The sequence below is a fragment of the Ahaetulla prasina genome, chromosome 7 (genome assembly GCF_028640845.1).
Source record: "Ahaetulla prasina isolate Xishuangbanna chromosome 7, ASM2864084v1, whole genome shotgun sequence".
In the NCBI taxonomy this organism is placed as follows: Eukaryota; Metazoa; Chordata; class Lepidosauria; order Squamata; family Colubridae; genus Ahaetulla; species Ahaetulla prasina.
The window spans coordinates 9,456,497-9,480,135 of NC_080545.1; the positions used below are offsets into that span (position 1 = coordinate 9,456,497).

General features: G+C 43.6%; 1 protein-coding gene across 2 annotated transcripts in view; it reads left to right on the forward strand.

Annotated features, from left to right (window-relative positions):
* RELN (reelin) overlaps positions 1-23,639 on the forward strand; it is a 457,527-nt gene that overhangs the window by 426,510 nt on the left and 7,378 nt on the right. For both annotated transcript variants that reach the window (XM_058190565.1, XM_058190566.1), the window contains 8 exons: positions 272-514; positions 2,742-2,917; positions 4,713-4,786; positions 5,154-5,315; positions 6,972-7,129; positions 9,644-9,863; positions 11,122-11,319; positions 12,879-12,977. In XM_058190565.1, the coding sequence (XP_058046548.1) occupies positions 272-514; positions 2,742-2,917; positions 4,713-4,786; positions 5,154-5,315; positions 6,972-7,129; positions 9,644-9,863; positions 11,122-11,319; positions 12,879-12,977 (1,330 nt within the window). The remainder of the gene's footprint in view (positions 1-271; positions 515-2,741; positions 2,918-4,712; positions 4,787-5,153; positions 5,316-6,971; positions 7,130-9,643; positions 9,864-11,121; positions 11,320-12,878; positions 12,978-23,639) is intronic.

The window sequence follows — 23,639 nt, forward strand, 5'->3', positions numbered from 1 at the left end:
GAGATGGGCACCACCCCCTAGAGTCAGGAACGACTAGCACATATGTGCGAGGGAAACCTTTACCTTTACCTTTTATATATTCTATATATTACCTGGCAATGTCTATTTTCTATGAACATATATTCTATGCTCAAAATGATCACTTGGAGAAAGAGGATTATTCTCATTTTATAAAAGGGCAAGCCTTCATCCCAAATCAGCTGTTCAGAACTGCACAAGGAATCTCACACATCGACTGATTCTTTCTTTCTCTTGAACCATCGTCACATAGGAATATCATGGACGTTACTGCATGAGATGGACTATCAGAAATATATCTCCATCAGGCACGATTATATTCTGCTCCCGGAAGAGGCTCTCACCAACACAACACGCCTACGCTGGTGGCAACCATTTGTGATTAGCAACGGGATTGTTATTTCAGGGTCCGATCGTGCTCAATGGGCCCTGGACAATATACTGATTGGCGGAGCAGAAATCAATCCAAGTCAACTGGTGGATACATTCGATGATGGTAAGAATCAAATAGAGCCATGATGGCTCGCGGAGCTGTTTCTACAGGCATGCAGGCCGTTGCCCAGCTCAGTTCCACTGCGCGTGTGTGTGTGCCTCCTGCCAGCCAGCTGATTTTTGGGATGCGCGAAGGGACACACATCCGGGAGACGTGCACGCATGCGTGGGGGATCGGGAGTCATGTGTGCATGCGTATGGGCGGGGGAGTGCAAGATGGCATGCCCCCCTCATCCGTTTTTCAGCCTAGAAGGCTACAGGAAGGCCTATGACGCCCAAAATGGGGCGTGAGGGGGTACGACACACAGGAGGCTGCAGAGAGCCCTACTAGGCCCAAAACGGGGGGTGGGGAGTAGCACACACATGCATGGAGGGCCAGGGAGCATGGAGGGATCACACATGCAGGGGTGGGGGCTGCGGAGAGCATGGGGGTCATGTGTGCATGCAATGCACGGTGGAGGGGTGCATTATATTATGGGTGCCGGTACACACATGCGCTGCCGTGCACATGCGCACACGCTTTTGGTACACAACAAGAAAAAGATTAGCCATCACTGAAATAGAGAATTAAATTCTTACCCAAAAAATTACTACAAGGGTGCGATGGCTCAGCAGTTAAAGACGCTAAGCTGACAGCCCAGGTTTGAGACTCGAGTGCTGTGCGACGGGGTGAGTTCCCATTCTTGCCTCAGCTCCTGCCCACCTAGCAGTTTGAAAGCATGCAAATGCGAGTAGATAAATAGGTACCACTTCGGTGGGAAGATAACCGTGTTCCGTATAGTCATGCTGGCCACATACCACAGAAGAGTCTTCTGACCATACTGAGTCCCTCATCTAATAACTGGAGATCAGTAGCGCCCCCTAGGGTCAACTTTTACCTTTTTTTTAGTGCCAGAAAATATAAATACAGGTAGTCCTCAGCTTACGACCACAATTGAGCCCAACATTTGTGTTGTTAAGTGAGACACTTGTCTAATGAATTTAGCCCCATTTTATGACCTTTTTTGCCATATTGTTAAGTGAATCACCGCAGTTGCGAAGTTAGTAACACGGTTGTTAAGTGAGCGACTTCCCCATTGATTTTGCTCATCAGAAGGTCGCAAAAGGGGATCATATGACCCCGGAACACTGCAACGGTCATAAACCTGAATCAGACGTCAAGCGTCTGAATTTTGATCAGGTGACCAGGGGGATGCCACAAGGGTCGTAAGTGTGAAAAACGGTCATAAGTTACATTTTTCTGTGCCATTGTAACTCTGAATGGTCACTAAATGAATTATTGTAAGTCAAAGGACGACCTGTTCATAGTCCATGGACTGTTGATTGACCTAAAAAATTCATACAATGATTTGGAGGCTGAATGTAGGAGACTCCAGTATCTTTTTCCGACGTTCTAATTAAATTCTTCTTTTTGCTCTTGTCTCTCAGCATCTCCAACTCTCTGAATTAACATCCCATCTTTACAAATAGTGGGATAACTGGGGAGATTATCTTAATTATTTATAATTTGATTACATTGGGATACATTGAGCTTCCCGTTATCTGCCCTTTCTGCTATGGAGGATGCTTGTGTTGTGACCCAGGCCCAAGTAGGTAGTAGGAAACTCAGTCCGTGAAAACGAACAAACAAACTTTATTTGAACAGCTGAGAATTTCTTCATTCCCAGCATCGTTCAACTAAATTAAAACAAATTCCTCCCAACACAAATTCCTCAGTCGTATCACAAACTTTGGTCCAGTTAGGCAAACTGCCAAAGGCCTTTCTTGGCAAACGTTTAGAAGTCACAAAAATAAATGCAAGATGTAGACGAAGCAGAAGATGAAGCTACCAACAGTTGTTTTCCGGCAAAGCCCAAACGCTGTTGCTGGTCTGTTTTAAGCCTTAAGGGAGGGGCCAATCATCTCTTGGCCTTACTCCCGAGTCGTCCTCTCTGCTTGAGCTGCTCTTGCCTTCTGGCAGCTCTTCTCATGCGTGCGTTAGGAACAGGCTCCTCCTGTTCCTCTGCCTCACTACTATCAGTCTCTGGAGGCTCTGGAGTCCGCACCTCACTTCCTGATGGCCCTGACCTCACCTCAGCCTCATTGTTGTCTGACTCTGTTGCCAGCTCTGCAGGCTGTTGGCGGACCACAACAGCTTGCATATCCTGGATATACAAACACATTTTAACAATTCCGTCTATATTTGCATGGAATAATTCTCTGGTTCATTTTTCACTCCTTGATCTTAACAGAAGGGATCTCCCACGAAGAAAATTGGAGTTTCTATCCAAACGCAGTCAGGACTGCGGGGTTCTGCGGTAATCCCTCCTTTCATCTCTATTGGCCAAATAAGAAAAAGGATCAGACGTATAATATCTTGTCCTCACGGGAGCTCATTATACAACCTGGATACATGATACAGTTTAAAGTAAGGAGACATTTCTGTGCATTTAGTTAAATCATTGACTTAAATCAAACCAGAGGTGGATTTCAGCAGGTTCTGACCAGTTCTGGAGAATTTTGAGTAGTTAAGAGAACCGGTAATAAAAATTCTGACTGGCCCGGCTCCATCTATTCTCTGCCTCCCAATTCCCAGCTGATCGGGAGGGAATGGGGATTTTGCAGTATCCTTCCCCTGCCACGCCCACCAAGCCATGCCACGCCCACCAAGCCACACCCACCGAACCGGTAGTAAAAAAATTTGAAACCCACCACAGAATCAGGCGTATCCTGAATCTCTAATAGGTCTGCTCAAATTATTATCCCATATTTACTGTATGTTGCTTATTAGAGTTTCTGGAAATTAATTGGAAGAGTAGCATCCAAGGGTTATTTATTAGATTTTTGTCTCACCTTTGTTACTTTATAAGTAACTCAAAGTGACATAATACTCCTTCCACTCCCTAGTTTCCCCACAACAACAACAACCCTGTGAGGTGGGTTGGGCTGAGGGAGAGGGACTGGCCCAAAGTCACAAGGATGGCTTTTATGGATAAGGTGGGACTAGAACTCAAAATCTCCTGGTGATTGGCTCAGAATAACCAAACTGCCTTTCATGGCTAAGGCGGGACTAAAACTCAAAAGTCTCCGGGTGATTGGCTCAAAGTCACCCAGCTGCCTTTCATGGCTAAGGCGGGGCTAGAACTCAAAGTCTCCAGGTGATTGGCTCAAAGTCACCCAGCAGCCTCTCATGGCTAAGGCGGGACTAGAACTCAAAGTCTCAGGGTGATTGGCTCAAAGTCACCCAGCTGCCTTTCATGGCTAAGGCGGGGCTAGAACTCAAAGTCTCAGGGTGATTGGCTCAAAGTCTGGGTGATTGGCTCAAAGTCACCCAGCTGCCTTTCATGGCTAAGGTAGGACTAGAACTCAAAGTCTCCGGATGATTGGCTTAAAGTCACTTGATTGACTTAAAGTCAGCTGCCTTTCAGGGCTAAAGCGGGGCTAGAACTCAAAGAACTCAGGGGCCGGGATAGCTCAGGCCATTAAGAAGCCTGTTATTAGAACACAGTAGCCTGCAATTACTGCAGGTTCAAGCCCGGCCCAAGGTTGACTCAGCCTTCCATCCTTTATAAGGTAGGTAAAATGAGGACCCAGATTGTTGGGGGGGCAATAAGTTGACTTTGTAAAAAAAATATACAAATAGAATGAGACTATTGCCTTATACACTGTAAGCCGCCCTGAGTCTTCGGAGAAGGGCAGGGTATAAATGTAAACCAAAAAAAAAAAAAAAAAGTCTCCGGGTGATTGGCTCAGCTGCTTTACATGGCTAAGGCGGGACTAGAACTCAAAGTCTCCTGATGATTGGCTCAAAGTCACCCAGCTGCCTTTCATGCCTAAGGCAGGACAAGAACTCAAAGTCTCTTGATGATTGGCTCAGAGTCAACCAGCTGCCTTTCATGGCTACGGTTGGACTAGAACTCCCAAACTCCCGGTTTCTAGCCTGGCACCTTCACCACTACACCAAGCTAGCTCCCTCTCTAATTGTGAATAACTAGAAACACCAAACTATCTGTATTGTTTATGAGAAGAAAAATATTATAATACAATGCACTTCCATTGCCAAAGTATTGATTAACCAAAGAATTTCTAGGGATATCTTTGGAGTTGGCTATTTTGGAACAAATACGTGTGATAGTCTATATCAGATTGCACAAGGAGAATAAACTGTTGCAAACAAAATGACAAAACTGAAGAGAAAATCCGTCTCATTTTAATTATTTCAGATTGTGGTTGGCTGTGAAGCAACATCTTGTGGCGATCTCCATTCGGTTATGCTGGAATACTCTAAGGATGCTAGGTAAAAATATAAAATTTATGGCCGCGATTGAAAATATTTCTTTCTCCCCGAGCCTCCATGTGCGCCCTGCACTTATCTGCATCCAAAACGGGCTGTGTGGGGACTCCTGGGAGGGACGGGACGGGCAGGGCCAGCCAGGCATGGGATTTGAGGGTTCACCACACTGCATAGAATCTTAGCTAGAGGTTCTCCCGAACCCTGAGCAGCCCACCCCTGCCCCTAACCCTAAAGGTTAACTCTTTATGGTTCGAAAAGGCTTAAAGAGAAAGGAGGGAAGTAACTCAGGTGGGGTTTTTTTGCCACTGTTTGCCAATGCATTCTCTCCCTTCCCCACCTAGCAATTTTATCTCTTTTTGCTTTCTTTCAGGTTAGATACCTGGCAGCTCGTCCAAACCCAGTGCCTCCCGTCTTCCTCCAACAGCGTTGGCTGCTCCCCGTTTCAGTTTCACGAAGCCACCATCTATAACTCCGTCAACAGCTCCACTTGGAAGAGGATAACCATCCAGCTGCCGGATCACGTCTCCTCCAGGTAGCTTCCTCTCTGAAGTGTGATCCCCATCGGGCTTCTTCAGCGCCGCATCAGCCCTCGGAACATTCATTGGCTTTGAGTATATCAGGGGTGTCAAACTCAAGGCCCGCGGGCCATATCCGTATCCATAAATCCCGCCCACGGGGCCAGCCTAGGAATATCGATGGACCGGCCTGAGGTGCCTCTGCCAGTGAAAACGGGCCAAAACCAGGCCAAAAATGGGCCTCCAGGAGAATTTTGCTGGCCGAAAACGGGCCACATGAGGGCCTCGGGATGCCCGTTTTCAGCCCGTTTTCAGACGGCAGAGTGCTGCAGGAGGCCATGGAGGGCGAAAATGAGGTACAGGAGGGCCATGTGTGGCCTCCCCAAGGCCCATTTTGGTCAGTAAAGTGCTGCCTGAGGTGTCTGTCCCGTCTCCCCCCAACCGCTCCCCACTGCCTGCCCCATCCCAGCCGGCCCATGGAGGAGAACTACAGTGCTGATCCAGCCCTCAAAGAAATCCAGTTTGACACCCCTGGGTTACATCATACGCCAGAATAACACAAATTAACAGCTAGTCCTCAATTTACCACAGCTGAACCCAAACTTTCTGCTGCTGAGCGAAAGAGCTGTTAAGTGAGTTTTGTGCCCTTTTCAACCTTTCCTGCCACTGTTCTTAAGTGAATCACTGCAGTTGATAAGTTAGTGACACGGTTGTTAAGTGAATCTGGTTTCCCCACTGCCAGAATTTTCTGCTCGCCAGGAGGTCACAAAAGGGGGATCACATCACCTCGTCGTAAATGTGAACCAGTTGCCAAGCATCTGAATTTTGATCACATGATCATGGGGAATGCTGCAAAGGTCGTAACTGTGAGAAACGGTCATAAGTCTACATTTTTCAGTGCCGTTGTAACTTTAAGCGAGTCACTGCCGCTATTAAGTTAGTAACCTGGTTTTTAAATGAATCTGGCTTCTCCATTGAATTTGCTCGTCAGAAGGTCGCAAAAGAGGGTCCCATGATCCTGAGAGACTGCAATCGTCATAAATACGAACCAGTTGCCCAATGGCTAAATTATGATCATGTGCGACGGTTGTAAGTGTGAAAAACAGTCAAAAGTTACTTTTTTCAATGCCTAAACCAGTGCTGGTATTCAGCCGGTTCGGACCAGTTTGGGAGAACCGGTAGTGGCGATATGTGCCCACCTGCCCTGGCAGTATGCCCTTCTATTTCGCCACGTTTTCTAAGCCACGTGCAAGCTGCGCGTGTAAGCAAAGTGCATGCATGGAAGGCTACACACATGCGTGGAAAGCACGTGCGCTTGTGCGCGGTCACATTTTTGGTGCACGCCGAACCGGTGGTAAAATTATGTGAAACCCACCTCTGGCTTAAACCAGTGGGGAAATCCAGCTGGATCTATCTGGCTTGTGCGATCCGGTAGGGCCAGCGGCGGGAGGCTCCACCCACCCACCTGGACGTCATGACATCCGGTTTTGGACCTTCTGTGCATGCACGCGCACTCACATTTGTGATCTGGTAGTGAAAGTAAGTTCCGTTTACCCGTGGCCTAAACATCATTAAACGAACGGTTCTAAGGCGAGGGCTATCTAAGGCGAGGGCCTATTATATGGAAGCCACGCTGACCTCTTGTGTTTACAAGCGGGCAATTTTGTTTCTAGTGCAACCCAGTTCCGGTGGATCCAAAAAGGAGAAGAACCCGAAAAACAAAGCTGGGCAATAGATCATGTCTACATTGGAGAAGCCTGTCCCAAACTCTGCAGTGGCCACGGATATTGTACCACGGGTGCCGTCTGCATTTGTGATGAAGAATACCAAGGTCAGATTTTGTGCGGATGCTTTGTTGCCTTCGTCCGATCTTCAGGGTGGCTGCAGCGGGTTTGTGTTCCTTTAAATCAAGGGCGTCAAACTCAATTTCATGGAGGGCCGCATCAGGGTTGGGCTGGGGTGGGCATGGCCAGCTTGATGTCACTTGTCTTGGGGACGCCTGTGGCGGCCCGAGTGATCTGCCAACAAAAACAGGTTCCTGAGCTTCATTTTTGGCTGGGACGGCCTCCTGCCACCCTCTGCCAGTGAAAATGGAGCTCAAGGGAACAGCAATCATTTAAAACTGGTGTCAAACTCAAGGCCGATAGACGGAATTCGGCCCACAGAGTGCTTAGATCTGGCCTGTGGGGGCCACCCTGGAAACTGCGATGGACCGGCCTGCGGCGCCTCTGCCAGCGAAAATGGAGCTCCATATTTGCTGGAAGAGGGTTGCAAGAGGACGTGCCAGCCAAAAATGAAGCTCCGGAACCTGTTTTCGCTGGCAGAGCACTCGGGCCACCTCAGGGATGGAAAAAACAGAGGTCGGGAGCCTACTTTTGCTGGCAGAGGCACCATGGGCTGGATCCTTCAGGGTTTCCAGAGAGGTCCGCAGGCCAGATCTAAGCACCCCGTGGGCCAGATCCGGCCCATGGGCCTTGAGTTTGACACCCCTGCTTTAAATAATGTTTTCACACAGCTTCTCTTGTGGGAGGTTGGGTTGATAATTTGATAGCAGTGCTCTAGATTGGTGTGCATGACTTTAGAATTCTTAATTGGCCATTTGACACCCAAGGAATTTGTCTCCAGTTAACAACAAAGTGATAGGTCATGGATCATAAATCATAACTGCAATCATTAATCATAAGATATAAGCAAGTGTTTTGACATGCAATGCTCTATAGCTGTGATTGCGAACCTATGGCATGCGTCCCACAGCTGGCACCCAGAGCCCTCTCTGCGGGCACATTATTATTAATTGAATTTATTGAATTTCTAGACTGCCCTTCTCCCGAAGGACTCAGGGCGGTGTACAGCCAGGCTAAAAACATACACAATATACAATTTAAAAACTAAATTAAGAAACTTATTACACAATTGGCCGAGAAATTAAAATATTTAAAATCTAAAAACCCCAATTTAAAACATAAATAGAATTTAAAATTTAAAAACTAAAGAGTTTAAAAAGCTTAAGCTAGCCCCGTGCGAATAAACAAATATGTTTTCAATTCGCGGTGAAAGGTCCAAAGGTCAGGTATTTGGCGTAAACCAGGGGGAAGTTCATTCCAAAGAGTAGGAGTCCCCACAGAGAAGGATCTTCCCCTGGGGGCCATCAGCCGACATTGTTTGGCGGACGGCACCCTGAGAAGTCCCTCTCTGTGAGAGCGTACGGGACGGTGGGAGGCATGAGGTAACAGCAGGCGGTCCCGTAAGTACCCATGAGCCATTGCCCAGCTCAGCTCCACTGCATGTGCACGCAAACGCCTCCCACTGGCCAGCTGAATTTTGGGATGCATGGGGGGCAGGGTACATGCAGGAGACACATGTGCATGCACGGGGGGGGTCACATGTGCATGCGCAAGGGCAGGAGGTGTGGGGGGGATGCCCTGCACCCCCCATGGCCCGTTTTTCGGCCCAGGAGGCTGCAGGGAGGCCTGCTTGGCCCAAAATCAGGGGTGGTGGTGTGGCGCGCGCATGCCCAGTAGAGCATGGGGGGGGTCGCATGCGCATGCGTGGGGGGGCAGGGGAAGCGCGGGGGGGTCATGCATGCACGCGCAGTGGGGTGCATTGCATTATGGGTACTGGCACGCACACACTTTCGGCACATGACAAGAAAAAGGTTAGCCATCATTAACCCTATAGAAGCAATATTTTGTTAGCCTGCTGCCCCGTACTGAATTTTCTTCCTGGAGTGGAGATGCACAATCTTCCATTTTCAAAACGCGAATGCAAAACAAAACATAATTTTCCACCCTGAATCTAATCCCATGTTCTGTTTTTTCATTTGGGTTGGAGAAAAGAAAATAATCAGCCTCCAACTCGTGTGCCTACCAGAGACTCCCAAATCATCTGTTTTCCAAAAGTGAATTCAGAACAAGTTCCAAGCATGAAACTCCACTTTAAATCTAATCCTGTGCTCAGTTTTTGCCTTTGATATTTAGTTTTTTTTCAACCTTTTTGCCCTGTGCATTTAACGCCTGCATGAGGAATCTTCCTCCGGAGACCCAAAATTTTCCGTTATCAAAAAAGTAAATGCAGAAACAATCCCAAGCATAAAGTTTCACCTTTGACTCTTATCACACTTTCTTCTTACATTCTGATTATTATTTTTTTAATCAGAAAAAAAATATGGCGCGCGCACTCATATCTCTGATCCGGTAGCCAAGGTGCGTACATTTTACTCTTGCCCTACCATATCTTGAACTTCTGTGTTGCATCCATCCAAGCTGATCCTTCAGAAAACACGAATATAAATTTTCAGTTGCAATAACTTTGATAACTGCTGAATACTCCTGTCTATTCTTTTCAGGCGATGACTGCTCTGTTTTCAACCATGAGCTTCCCAGCTACATTAAAGATAATTTCGAGTCGGCACGAATTACCGAAATAAACTGGGAAATTATTCAGGGTGGAGTGATAGGGAACGGATGTGGACAGCTGGCCCCGTATGCTCATGGTGACTCTCTCTATTTCAATGGCTGTCAGATAAGGCAAGCGGTGACGAAGGCCCTGGATTTAACCCGAGCAAGGTAATTTTAGGCATCATGAATCTAAAATGATTCCTCGTTTAAACAGTGTGATAACAATGTTAAGGCATTCAGGGAATGAATAGCACTTAAAGTCCCCTTTAACGACTCTCATCCCTTAAGTAATTTGGGGTAGCATCAGGGCGACTAGATGGAGCTGTGAGCGTTTCCTGGCCGGATGCCCTTCCTGACACCACGTGGAGTTTGCAGCAGATTTCTGTTTTTTTCTTTGCACCCGGGGAGAGAGAAATATCTGCCACTACCTAGGATTGAACTCTCAACCTTCCGAAGGCGATTTAAATTGGGACTAATTTGAAGAAGCGAAATCGGAGAGATCATTAAGAGGTCAATAAGAGCAAACCCCACTCGTTTCTAGCATTGATGATGTTACTTAGTTGGGTAATGAAACGTTTGCAAAAGAAATCTACCAAGTTCAATGACTACCAAGAACCCTCCAGTTCAACCCTGAGCTACAAATATTCTCTTAGATGTTGGTGCTAGCTGAATGATAAGGCTCACATGATCTCCAAATGTGTAAGTGCAAAGTGCAAAACACTGAATTGTATTCAGGTGGAAAACACTTTCACTCGGATGCATTCGGGTAGGTGCTCCATAAGTCAAAGGCTAGAAATCTAATAGGAAGGTAGAAAAAAGACCATAGCAGAAGAGAAGTTAGTAGAGAATGGTGACTGATTGATATACTGACTGATATAAATATATCCTTTCCTTTGCAGAAAACTAATTTTGACAACTAATTTTTGGTAGGGACTCCGAGAATGGGACTCTGGGAGAGATAATAGATTCCATTAGACCATAACAAAATGTTTATTTTTTAAAAAATCCATCAGACCAAGCTAGATGTTAATAAAAGATACAATAATAGAAACAGTGGGAAGAAAGTTACTTACTCTTACCGTATTTATATTTTTTTATTTATTTATTATCAAATCTATTTGCCCCCATCTCGTATCCAACAACTCTAAAAAAGTGAAAAACATCAATTTTTTAAAAAAATCAAGCCTACAGCAGATAATGAATAATTTTTATTAAAAAAATTTATAATAATTTAAATAATTGAATTGTTAGATTGCGCTAACTACTAAGAATTGTGAAGTTTTAATTGCTTTGTCTTTGTGTATGGGTTTGGTTTTGTGTGTGTGTAATTGCCAGTATTTGGATAATTCTTGTTGTAGATCATGAATTAACTCGTTCTCTTTGCTATCATCCTTCCTCCTGCTTCTCCCTTCCCTCCTTCCCCCAGCAAAATAATGTTTGTTTTGCAAATTGGAAGCCTTTCACAAACTGATAGTTGCAACACGAATCTCAGTGACCCCAACACTGTGGACAAAGCCGTGTTGCTCCAGTACAGCGTAAACAATGGAATTACATGGCAAGTCATTGCACAACACCAGCCAAAAGACTTTATACAAGCCCAAAGAGTGTCTTACAATGTGCCACTGTGAGTATGCCGTTATACTACGTTTCTCTTTTAGAGCGAAAGGCGTCCGGCGCGGAAAATTCAGGATCTCGCGCTAAATTTTTTTTTTTAGTATATGTTTATTGCTTATTTCTAGCAATAATCTCAAGATCTTGACATTTAATGAAATCCAGGATGCATTTTCATCCTGCTCGTAAATTTTCGCAAAATGCTCATTTCAAGAGCTACTTCAAGATACAAACCAACCTTCTGCAACCTGAGATTTTTCAATGTGCGGAGGCCCTCAGCACCCTTCCAGAGTGAAGATTAGGGGAACTGTAGTATAAAAGATCTGAAAACACACCCAGACCTGATGTTCTGCAACACAATTCCCTCAAGCGTGTTGGGCCTCAATATCCAATCTTAGCAGGGGATTGTGAGAACCAAAGTTCAAAAACTCTGAAGGCAATATAGAAGCTGAGACAACTTAGCACAGGGGTCTCCAAAAGTGGTGGATTTCAATTTTTTTTACTACTGGTTCTGTGGCCGTGGCTTGGTGGGTGTGGCATGGCTTGGTGGGCGTGGCAGGGGAAGGATACGGTAAAATCTCCATTCCCTCCCCAATCCGGGGGAAGGATACTGCAAAATCTCCATTTCCTCCCGATCATCTGGGACTCGGGAGGCAGAGAATAGATGGGGGCGGGGCCAGTCAGAATTTTTACTACCGGTTCTCCGAACTACTCAAAATTCCCGCTACCGGTTCTCCAGAACTGGTCATCAGAACCTGCTGAAACCCACCTCTGGTCTCCAACTTTGGCAACTTGAAGACTTGTGGACTTCAACTCGCAGAGCAAAGCTGGCTGAAGAATTCTGGGAGTTGAAGTCCACAAGTCTTCAAGTTGCCAAGGTTGGAGAGCCCTATCCTTAAATACGAGCCACCAGTGTGCGGCGGCAGCAAAAAAGCCAATGCAATCCTAGACTGCATAAACAGAGGGATAGAATCAAGATCGCGAGAAGTTCTAGTACCACTTTACAAAGCCGTAGTAAGACCATGTTTGGAATCCTGCATTCAGTTTTGGTCGCCACGATGTAAAAAAGATGTAGAGACTCTAGAAAGAGTGCAGAGAAGAGCAACAAAGATTATTAGAGGGCTGGAGGCCAAAACATACTGAGAATGATTACAGGAACTGAGTATGTTTAGTCTAATGAAAAGAAGGACTAGGGGGGACATGATAGCAGTGTTCCGATATCTCAGGGGCTGCCCCAAAGAAGAGAGAGTCGGGCTGTTCTCCAAAGCACCTGAGGGTAGAACAAGAAGCAATGGGTGGAAACTAATCAAGGAGAGTAGCAGCTTAGAACTAAGGAGAAATTTACTGATATTGAGCATAATTAATCAGTTAATTAATCTTGCCACCAGAAGTTGTGAATGGTCCAACACTGGAAGTTTTTAAGAAGATGCTTGATAACCATTTGTCTGAAATAGTATAGGGTCTCCTGCTTGAGCAGGGGGCTGGACTAGAAGACCTCCGAGGTCCCTTCCGTCTCTATTATTTTATGTTCTATCCTTTTCTGCTCGCTCACTGTGTCGTTTCTCATTTTAGGGAGGCACGAATGAAGGGGGTGTTACTTCGCTGGTGGCAATCCCGCCACAGTGGCTCAGGCCACGATCAATGGGCTCTGGACCACGTAGAAGTTGTTCAGTGAGTATAATGCATGCCGTCATATGACCACCAGCCCCATAATCCACATCAGGATGGAAAAATCACATTGAGTTCTATTTAAACGAGGGGTTTGGGAAGGCTTTAATCTGCAAATCGCTCTTTATTGTGAAAATAAAGGCAGGGAAAATGGGGACTTTTTGAAATATAAGGGAAAATCAACACAGTGCCACTTTAAGACGGGAGGACTTCAACTCCCAGAATTCCCTAGCCAGCATGCAATAATATATCTCGTGCAATGGGGAATTCTGGGAGTTGAAGTCCACCCGTCTTAAAGCGGCCCCCGTTCAGAAACTCTGCAATTAGCACATTAAGCTTCAGCAACGTAAAGGAAGTTCATCCGTATAAATCCGATTTCCGTTCTTGGCAGCAAAATAGAAAATTGTATTGCTCTTACGTAGCGTAATATTGCTATTAACTTTGGAACACTGTTGAGAAATAAGATTCGTTATATTAGGTTCCACGGGCAGAGGTTATATCCTTTCCTAGCGGTTCTACCAAGTAAAAGTGGTTTTGCCTGTTAATTCTCCCCCCCCCCCACACTAAAATTATATCATGGTAAAAAAAAACACTTTATATATTACTGGAAAGTTATTTACCTTTTCTCTAACGATTTCCTGAAATTCTAGTGTCATGCCGGGCTGGGACTCATCGCTACGGTGTTTGGCTGAGAGAGGCGTGCTTACCTGATAGATAGGTTCCAATGTTATTTCATTTAAATTTTTGGAAGAATATGGCTGATAAAATGTCGAGGTGTTAAGATTACTTCTGGAAATGTTGATTAACTATGAAACTATCATTTCCTTGAATCACATTTAAATTAGGGCTGGAAGAACCAATTGCTACTGAGCTTCGTTTATGCTACGTACTACGCTAACCCTAACCCTAATCCTTTCAACATTAGCTGTGGTTCAGAGGCTAGCCATGATCTAACCACCATGATTACTCTTACTGTCAACTGCTTGAGTAGTCAAATAAAAGCCCAGGATCATTTCAGTTCTGGAAAGCATACTGTCTGTTGAATACATAGCGTAGGAATGGTGAGGTAAAATTAACTCTGAATTTCTAAGGCACCCAGCTCACAGTATTAAACAATGAATTTCCCAGTCCCAACCCTCAGGCTTCCAGATAGACCATGTAAACAAAGTGTTATGGGAACCATCTGCCTTCTTCTTCATACCTGTTTATATGACCTTGAAAAGTTTCCAGAGTCTCAAAAGCTCCCATGGAACTGTAGAAGTTTCGTTTCTCCAAACTAACCCATTCATAGTCAACATCTCCTTCTCCCTTACTAATGACAAGTTGAAACAAAGAGGCCCATAGCTGCCCATGTTTCACTCTTGATACATTCTTTGCAGCTATGTAGCCCCATAGACTGATGTAATTAGAGCTAACTTTATTTGGCTAGGATCTAATCTCTTCTTCCATGTTCCTCCTTGCTCAGCCTCCCTCCCTCCCTCCCAAAAAATATGGGGGGCAGGACCCTCTCAAATTCCATGTAGTTGGACTGGAGATTACAGTGAGCATCGTTGAAATTGGGGGCATGGTGGTTAAGACACTGGGTTCATCGACTGAAAGGTTCGCCATTTGAGACCCAAGCACCTTATGACGGCATGAGCTCCTGTTACTTGCTCCAGCTCCTGCCCACCTAGCAGTTCGAAAGCATGCAAATGAGAGTAGATAAATAGGTGCCACTTCGGTGGGAAGACAACAGCCTTCTGTGCAACTTGGCATATAGTCAGACTGGCCACATGACCACGGAAGGGTCTTCAGACAGTGTTGGTTCCCTCAGCTAAGAAACAGAGATGTGCAACAACCCCTGGAGTCAGAGATGACTGGTCAGGGGAAACCTTTACCTCTTTAGAATAGAATAGAATAGAATAGAATAGAATAGAATAGAATAGAATAGAATAGAATAGAATTTAGAATAGAATAGAATAGAATTTAGAATTCTATTCTATTCTATTCTATTCTATTCTAAGCAGTGGTGAAATCTGAACTGGTTAACTACCGGTTCGCTGGCCGCGCATGCGCACGGCGCACCAAACGCACGCTGCATGTACATGCGCAGTACACACCAAAAGGAGGCTGGATAAGTAGAACAGCGAGGAGAGGGATCAGCTGTGTTGTGCAATTTAGCTTCGCTAGAAAGCAGGATTTTCTGCTTTCTAGCAAAGCTAAACCGCGCTGCACAGCTGATCATCAGAAATACCGATTCGGAGGAGCCGGTAGCTTTTTTAAACTGAACCAGTAGTTTTTATCACTACCGGTTCTCGCGAACCGGTAGCATTTCACCCCGGTCCTAAGTGAATTCTTGGTAGAGGAGGTTCATCCAAATCAAGCCATTAAGTTGATGGTTAAAAGTTTGCGCACTAACTGACAAAAATGCCATAGCCACACACAGATCTATCTTCAAACACTAATATTTAAACCAAGCCACCATTGATCTGTTCCAAAGGAAAGCATTCAATTTGCTATTTTAAAAAATCTCTTTATCGGTCTATGGACAGCCCTAATTTAAACAAGTGAAGATGACAAGAACGGCTTAAGATGCCTTCGTTTCTAGTTGATTATGCTTTTTTTTTTTGCACCACAAAGCACCAGCTTGCATCGCATCCATGCCAGACTTAAACTGTAGCTTTTATCCAATAATCGGTAATTTTTCACGCTTAGCTGCCCTGCCTAGTTCTTGTTGTTTTTTAAACCACACTCTTTGCTAAGCTATGCCTCCATCACATCAACTTCTAAGTTTAACCTAACATGAAAATAGACCTTATTACTGATTCGTCTGGTACCCTTTTACGCAAGTTTAAGACAGAAATAATGTTCTGATTGCAAAAAAAAATTTCTACTAGAAACCTGCTAGGATATTAGGGGGGTGACGCAATGATCACCAGTTAAGATGCTGGGCTTGTCAGCATAAAAGCTGACAGGGTTTGAGATCCAAGCGCCACATGACAGGATGAGCTCCCGTTCCTTGCTCCAGCTCCAACCCACACCTAACACTTTGAAAGCATGCAACTGCGAGTAGATAAATAGGTACCACTTTGGTGGGGAAGAAACAGCATTCCATGCACCAGGGTATAGTCATGCTTGTCACATGACCCTGGAAGAGTCTTCGGACAATGCTGGTGCCCTCGGCTCAGAAACACAGAGGAGCACCGTCCCCCTAGAGACGGACATGACGGACATGGGAAGGGGAAACTTTGACACCTAGAATATTGTGACTTAAGCAAGATGCAGAAACACAAAAAAAGAATGAAAGAAAACGGGGGGGGGGAATTGAATTTTTACACCTAAGACCAACATGCAAACCTATCAAAGCTTTGTTTGTATTGTTTCTTGCTAAAGAGCCCTTTAAGTTTGGGTTACAAATAAAAATACCATAAACAAATTAAAATTATTCAGTTATATGCTTGCCCCCCCATCTATCTATCTATCTATCTATCTATCTATCTATCTATCTATCTATCTATCTATCTATCTATCTATCATCTATGTATCTATCATCTATATCTATCTATCATTTATATCTATCTACCATCTATCTACCTATCATCTATATCTATCATCTATATCTATCTAAATCTCTATCTATCATCTATCTACCTGCCTATCATCTATCATCTATATCTATCTCTATCTATCATCTAAATCTATTATCTATCTATCTATCTATCTATCTATCTATCTATCTATCTATCATCTATATCTATCTATCATCTATATCTATCTATCTATCATCTATCATCTATATCTATCATCTATATCTATCTATCTATCTATCATCTATCATCTATAATCTATATCTATCTATCATCTATCTACCTATCATCCATCCATCCATCTATCTATCTGCCTGTCTGTCTGTCTGTCTGTCTGTATCTATCTATCATCTGTCTATTGATTGCTCTATCTTATCTATCTATCATCTATATCTATCATCTATATCTATCATCTATCTATCTATCATCTATCTATCTATCTATCTATCTATCTATCTATCTATCTATCTATCTATCTACCTATCTATATCTCTATGTATCTCTCTATCATCTTTCTAGTGATCAATCTATCTTATCTATCTATCATCTATCATTTATATCTATCTAAAGCACATCATAAAACAGATTAAAATTATTCGGTGGCACGTGCAGTCTGTCTTTCTCTGTCTCTAAAACACATAATAAAAGAGATTTTCCCCCCAGTTGCCCTGTATCTCTAGCTATCTATAAATTTTTATTCAGTTTATACAGCTTACCATGCAACCTCAAGTGAGTTTCAGAGTTTATCATAACAATATAACAACTGTAGAAAAACGCATCGTGCTTTTGGGATAAAAGCAACTGCTTTGTTCAGCTTGGTCTGACTTAAAATATTCGCCTATAGCGCCTTGATATTTTATCTGTTGCTTTTAACCCAATACAGCAGGTTTGGCAAAGAGAGAGACGCATTTGCTAGCCTTGGAATGCAATTCACTTCTTGTAATTTTGCAATGTAGCTTATTATTATCTTTTACTTTGGGATCGAAAGATCTTGATGAGTAGGAGACAATTATCACAGCGGGCTTGTAAGGTGGTTCACTATTGATTTTACCAGTCAGGAACACGGCTTGGGTTGCAGTTAACAATCCTCTCTATTCTTCCATCTCTTGGACCACTTCCCAGACTAATCTAAACATAGATAAAGAGAAGAAAAGGAGGGGCAATATAAAAGACCTACAGGATGTTAGAGCGGTTAGTGCCAAGTCTCTCTCTTTTTTTAAAAAATAACTTTTGAGCCACAGGCTCAAGTAAAGCCAAAGACTTGTTCCTTTGAATTTTTCATGTTTGCACCAACGCACAAAAAACACCCCACATGGACAGGGCAGATTGTCAACAGGATTGTACAGCCATAGAAGGATTTAAAAAGAGAGAGAGAGAGAGATTATCCACGGCTGAAATTTTCTAGCACAAGTAGTCCTGGCCTTACAACCATTCATCTAGTGACCGTTTGAAAAAAAAGGGGGGATTTTTGAGCAGTCCTCACACTTACGACCACTGCAGTGTCTCCATGGACATGGCACTTGGCAACGTGAGTTTACGATGGTTGCAATATCCCAGGGGTCATAAATGGTCACCGTTTTGTGGCCTTCCCAGCTGGCTTCTAACAAGCAATGGAGGAAGCTGGATTTGCTTAACGACCATGTGTTTCATTTAACAACTGGGGCAAAAACAGTCATAATATTGGGCACTTAAGAACCACCTCGCTTAGCAATGGACGTTCTGGACCCAGTTGTGGTCATAAGTCAAGGACTACCTGGAATGGGCTTGGAATGTGAAATAGAGCTAGAATCTTTAGGTCTTTGGGCTCCAGTAAAACAGGCCTCCGTTTCTGACTAGATACCTCGGTTGAATCAGTGTTGGTTCTTAGCCTTCAGGGGGGTGGAATAACCATTATAGAAAAATTAAGAACCACCTTAGTCAAAATACCAAGCAAAAGACTTAATATGTTACTGCTTGCTATGTATCTCTTAAACATCTACATGCATCTGAGATATCAACATTTTCTTATTTAACAAGTAAGCATCAATCTACTATTCTTACAGATGAAGTTTGGGCTCAAGAGTTCGAGCTGAGGCAGGCAGGCAGACACCGGGAGAGAGAGGGGAGAGACAGACAGACAGTCAGACAGACAGACACTGGTAGATAAATAGATAGATAGATAGATAGATAGATAGATAGATAGATAGATAGATAGATAGATAGATAGATAGATAGATACCAGTAGATAGACAATAGAAATAGATACATGATAGATAGGTAGGTAGGTAGGTAGGTAGGTAGGTAGGTAGGTAGGTAGGTAGATACCAGTAGATAGACAATAGAAATAGATACATGATAGGTAGGTAGGTAGGTAGATAGGTAGGTAGATAGGTAGGTAGGTAGATAGATAGATAGATAGATAGATAGATAGATAGATAGATAGATAGATGAATAGATAGATGAATAGACAATGAAATAGATACATGATAGATAGGTAGGTAGGTAGGTAGGTAGGTAGGTAGGTAGATAGATACCAGTAGATAGACAATAGAAATAGATACATGATAGGTAGGTAGGTAGGTAGATAGGTAGGTAGATAGGTAGGTAGGTAGATAGATAGATAGATAGATAGATAGATAGATAGATAGATAGATAGATAGATAGATAGATAGATAGATAGAAGTAGATAGACAATAGAAATAGATACATGATAGATAGGTAGGTAGGTAGGTAGGTAGGTAGGTAGGTAGATAGATACCAGTAGATAGACAATAGAAATAGATACATGATAGGTAGGTAGGTAGGTAGATAGGTAGGTAGATAGGTAGGTAGGTAGGTAGATAGATAGATAGATAGATAGATAGATAGATAGATAGATAGATAGATAGATAGATACCAGTAGATAGACAATAGAAATAGATACACGATAGATAGATAGATAGATAGATAGATAGATAGATAGATAGATAGATAGATAGATAGATAGATAGGTAGGTAGGTAGGTAGGTAGGTAGGTAGGTAGGTAGGTAGAATAGAATTTTTATTGGCCACGTGTGACTGGACACACAAGGAATTTGTCCTGGTGCATACGCTCTCAGTGTACATAAAAGAAAGGATACCTTCATCAACGTACAACACTTACAACACTTAACGATAGTCATGGGGTACAAATTTAACACTTAATGATACAACACTTAATGATAATCGTAGGGTACAAATAAGCAATCAGGAAACAATATCAGTATAAATCGTAAGGATACAAGCAACAAAGTTACAGTCATAAGTGGAAGGAGATGGGTGATGGGAACGATGAGAAGATTAATAGTAGATTAATAGATTAATAGATAGACAGACAGAGAGACAGACACTGGTAGATAGATAGATAGATAGATAGATAGATAGATAGATAGATAGATAGATAGATAGATAGATAGATAGATAGATAGACAGACAGACAGACAGACAGACAGACAGATAGACAGACATAGCTTGATAGCTAGAGAGAGAGACAAGGCAGACATAGATATAGTAATAAATAGACAGAAGGCAATTAATCAATCTAATATCTAGTAATATCCTCCAGCTTTGCTAATAAAAAATTAAGAAAATTGCCTGGAATCAACATTGCATTAAGTCATATCTAAGTAGGATCGATGGTTGATTTGTTGAGTTGACTTTTAAACTGAGATTATAGAGGCTTTCAAGGGATTTCACTTTAAATGCATTTCTGATTGCAGAACAGTTCCTTGGAGAAAGCCCTTTAGCAGTATACTTGGCTTACTGTATCTTTAACATTACAAACAAATACTCAGTAGCATGTGGGGGGGTGGGCCCTCCCAAACCAACCAGCCTGATGAAAGCAAACATCCTGCCATTACAATGCAAGCCCCTCCTCTCTTGTATACGGCATTGTGACATCACCCGCATATCTCAAAGGGGTGGAGCTTGGAGCAGGATGAGAAGACCGTGCTTTCATCACTTAATGAGAACCTGCAGGTCATCTATAGCAGGGGTGTCAAACTCAGTTTGATTGAGGGTTGCATCAGGGCTATGTTTGACCTCGGGGTGGTGGGGGCGGGGGGTCTGGCCGGGGTCGTGGCTAGCTCAACATCACTCGTTGAGGCTTTGTTTTCGGCCACAACGGCCTCCTGGAGTCCCCTGCCAGTAAAAACAGAGCGGGGGGGGGGGCAAACGCAGCCTCCCTGTCGTGTCCCACTCCCCACTCCGCCGAACGAGTCAAGGAAGTCCGTAACCAATTTGGCAACGAAGCCTCTGCAGCTTGCCAAGTTCCTCCGAGGTTTCTCAGTGCAGGCAGGAGTCCAAGTTGTGACTTCAGCGATAGGGTCCGGTATCAGCAAACTCGATAAGACTTTGCTTGACTCAAGGTTGGAATGACAAAAGCAGGTCTTTTATATAGGCTGTGGGGTGTGGCTCCATGACTCAGCATTTATCCAGGCCTGCCCCTCCCTTCCTTCTGCTGGCGTCGCCTCTCAGATCTCTGGAAGCGAGGGTCCACCCACCCTGAATTGTCTTCAGCTGGATCTGCTGGCAGCTTCTGGGAAAGGGAGGGGTCAGAGGGAGTAGGGCCGAGTAATTCCAGCACTTGGCTGGCTTCCTGCTCTGACGGCTGAGCCAAAGGAACACACGCTGTATGAGTGAGGTTTATCGGGCTTGTCCGTTCACTCCTGGAATTCTCTCCGGGCATGGGGCCAGGGCCGGGGGCTGGAGGCATGACAGGCCGTTCATCTTCATTATCAGACTCGAAGTCTGATAACAGGCCCGGTTGGAGACGGGAGGGGCCCGGCTGAGGAGAGGAGGGAGGACGAGTCACAACACTCCCCGAGTTCCGTTTTCACTGGCAGAAGGCTGCAGGAGGCCGTCGTGGCTGAAAACGGAGCCTGGGAGGACCACGAGCGGCCCTCCCAATCCCCATTTTTGCTGGCAGTGGTACCGCGGACCACTCCTTCATTGTTTGCAGGGTGGCCCCGCGGGCCAGATCTAAGCACCACGCGGGCCAGGACCGGCCTTGAGTTTGACACCCCTGATCTATAGAAGCGCCTCCTTTGTTCTAAATGATTTCTTCTTTGTGTTTGTGTATCTATTCTGTAAAAAAAAATTTTACACATCAAAAGTGATACTTGCTGTGCATGTCACTCCTTCCCTAATCAAAACCCCCACACCCTGCCTGCTCAACAGAAGATCCCAGCACTCCTTTCTGATTATTTCCATAAGAAGTATTTCAATATAAAATGTTAATATTTATGCTTAGTATCTTTATTAAGACAAAAAAAAAGAGATATTAACAGAGCAGCTGAGGTTTCATTTCCCATTCCTAATGGTAATTGTAATTGACCCAAAATATAAATTGCACAGAAACCTGAAAAGAGCCTCCAAAATAATTTTTTTATATTATTTGTCATGAAACTGAATGCTGGAATCACAATATTTGGATTAAGAGGCATGCAGTTAATCTTTAGATATATATATATACATATATGTATATATGTCACCACCGTGCTTTTCACGATAAATATAGTAACTTTTTGGCACAAGAATTTTAAAGTTTTAAGTTATTGCAAAAAATTTGGGGAAAGATCTTTTTAAAACATCTTATCAGTAGTAATGTACATTCATGTAAACGCCTATCTTCCTTTGCTTCATCTCTTTAGTCCAGAATCGTGTTGAGATATATATATATATATAATCCAAAATAATTATTTATTTTATATCTACTAGATATTACTTATTTCAGCCTAGCAAAGACAAATGTGACATTTTTTGCAGCTTTGTGCTAGCTTGCCCATTACGTACGCCAACTTTTTTAAAAATATTTTTAAGTCTTATTTCTGAAATATAATATCAAAAAGATTTGAATGATTGCGACTATAGAGATATATATACTTTCTTTCAACCGGAAAGTAATTTGTTCAATTTTTATTTTCAAAAGACATGAAAGATCCTATATTGCCTCTAAGCCTCATCAAGCTTTTATGACTAATCACAGTGCTGCATGCATTGAAATACATTTTCTAATTTGTGTTGTATTTCATTATTTGCTGTCATTGGTTTTACACTAGAGTAAGGTAAGTGATTTCATTCTGCAATATCAGTGCAGCCCCCATCTCCGCAATTACCATTCCGTTCACTTAATACTGATATTGTCGTTTAAAGCTGAAGCTGGCCAACTTCAGCTCTCTTTTCCCTGAAACCCTGAAGGGTAATTATGAGTCTCAATTGCTCTGGGCCTCTAGATACCTGCATGTCAAATAATTGGAATTTTTGCAATATGTTTTGAAAGCTGTTGGGTTTAGCCTGTTTGCCATTTACCGAAATTCAGAAGGAAAAACAACTGGATTTCCTCGTTCCTCTCAAAGGGAAGAATCAGATTAAGAGAGCAATAAGAAGTCAACTGCATCACATAAATGATTTCAAATCTATTTGTTGTACACCACAGCAATAGACTTCTTCTGGCTGACCTTCTCTGACCTAGGAAGCTAAGCAGAGGTCAGGCCTAAGAGACCACCAGAGAAATTATAGGGTTGTAGGTCAAAAGAACACCTACAAAGAACGCAGTGGTACACTCATTCCATAATATTTTCGCCCAAAATTGACAAAGGCCCACTACTCCCTCTTCAAGATAGACCCCTGTTCCTCATGCTCCAAAAATAGCAATAGCAGGAGACTTATAAACCGCTTCACAGCGCTTTACAGCCCTCTCTAAGAAGTTTACACAATCAGCATATTGCCCACAACAATTTGACTCCTCATTTTACTCACCTCGGAAGGATGGAAGGCCGAGTCAACCTTGAGCCGGTCAGGATCGAACTACTGGCGGTGGGCAGTGAATTAGCCTGCAATACTGCATTCTAACCACTGCGCCACCACGGCACTTAGACTCATACACCGCTTCACAGTGCTTTACAGCCCTCTCTAAACAGTTTACAGAGTCAGCCTATTGCCCCCCCAACAATCTGGGTCCTTATTTTACCGACCTCGGAAGGATGGAAGGCCGAGTCAACCTTCAGCCGGTCAGGGTCGAACTCCTGGCAGTGAGCAGTGAATTAGCTTGCAATACTGGATAATAACCACTGTGCCACCATGGCACTTAGACTCATACACC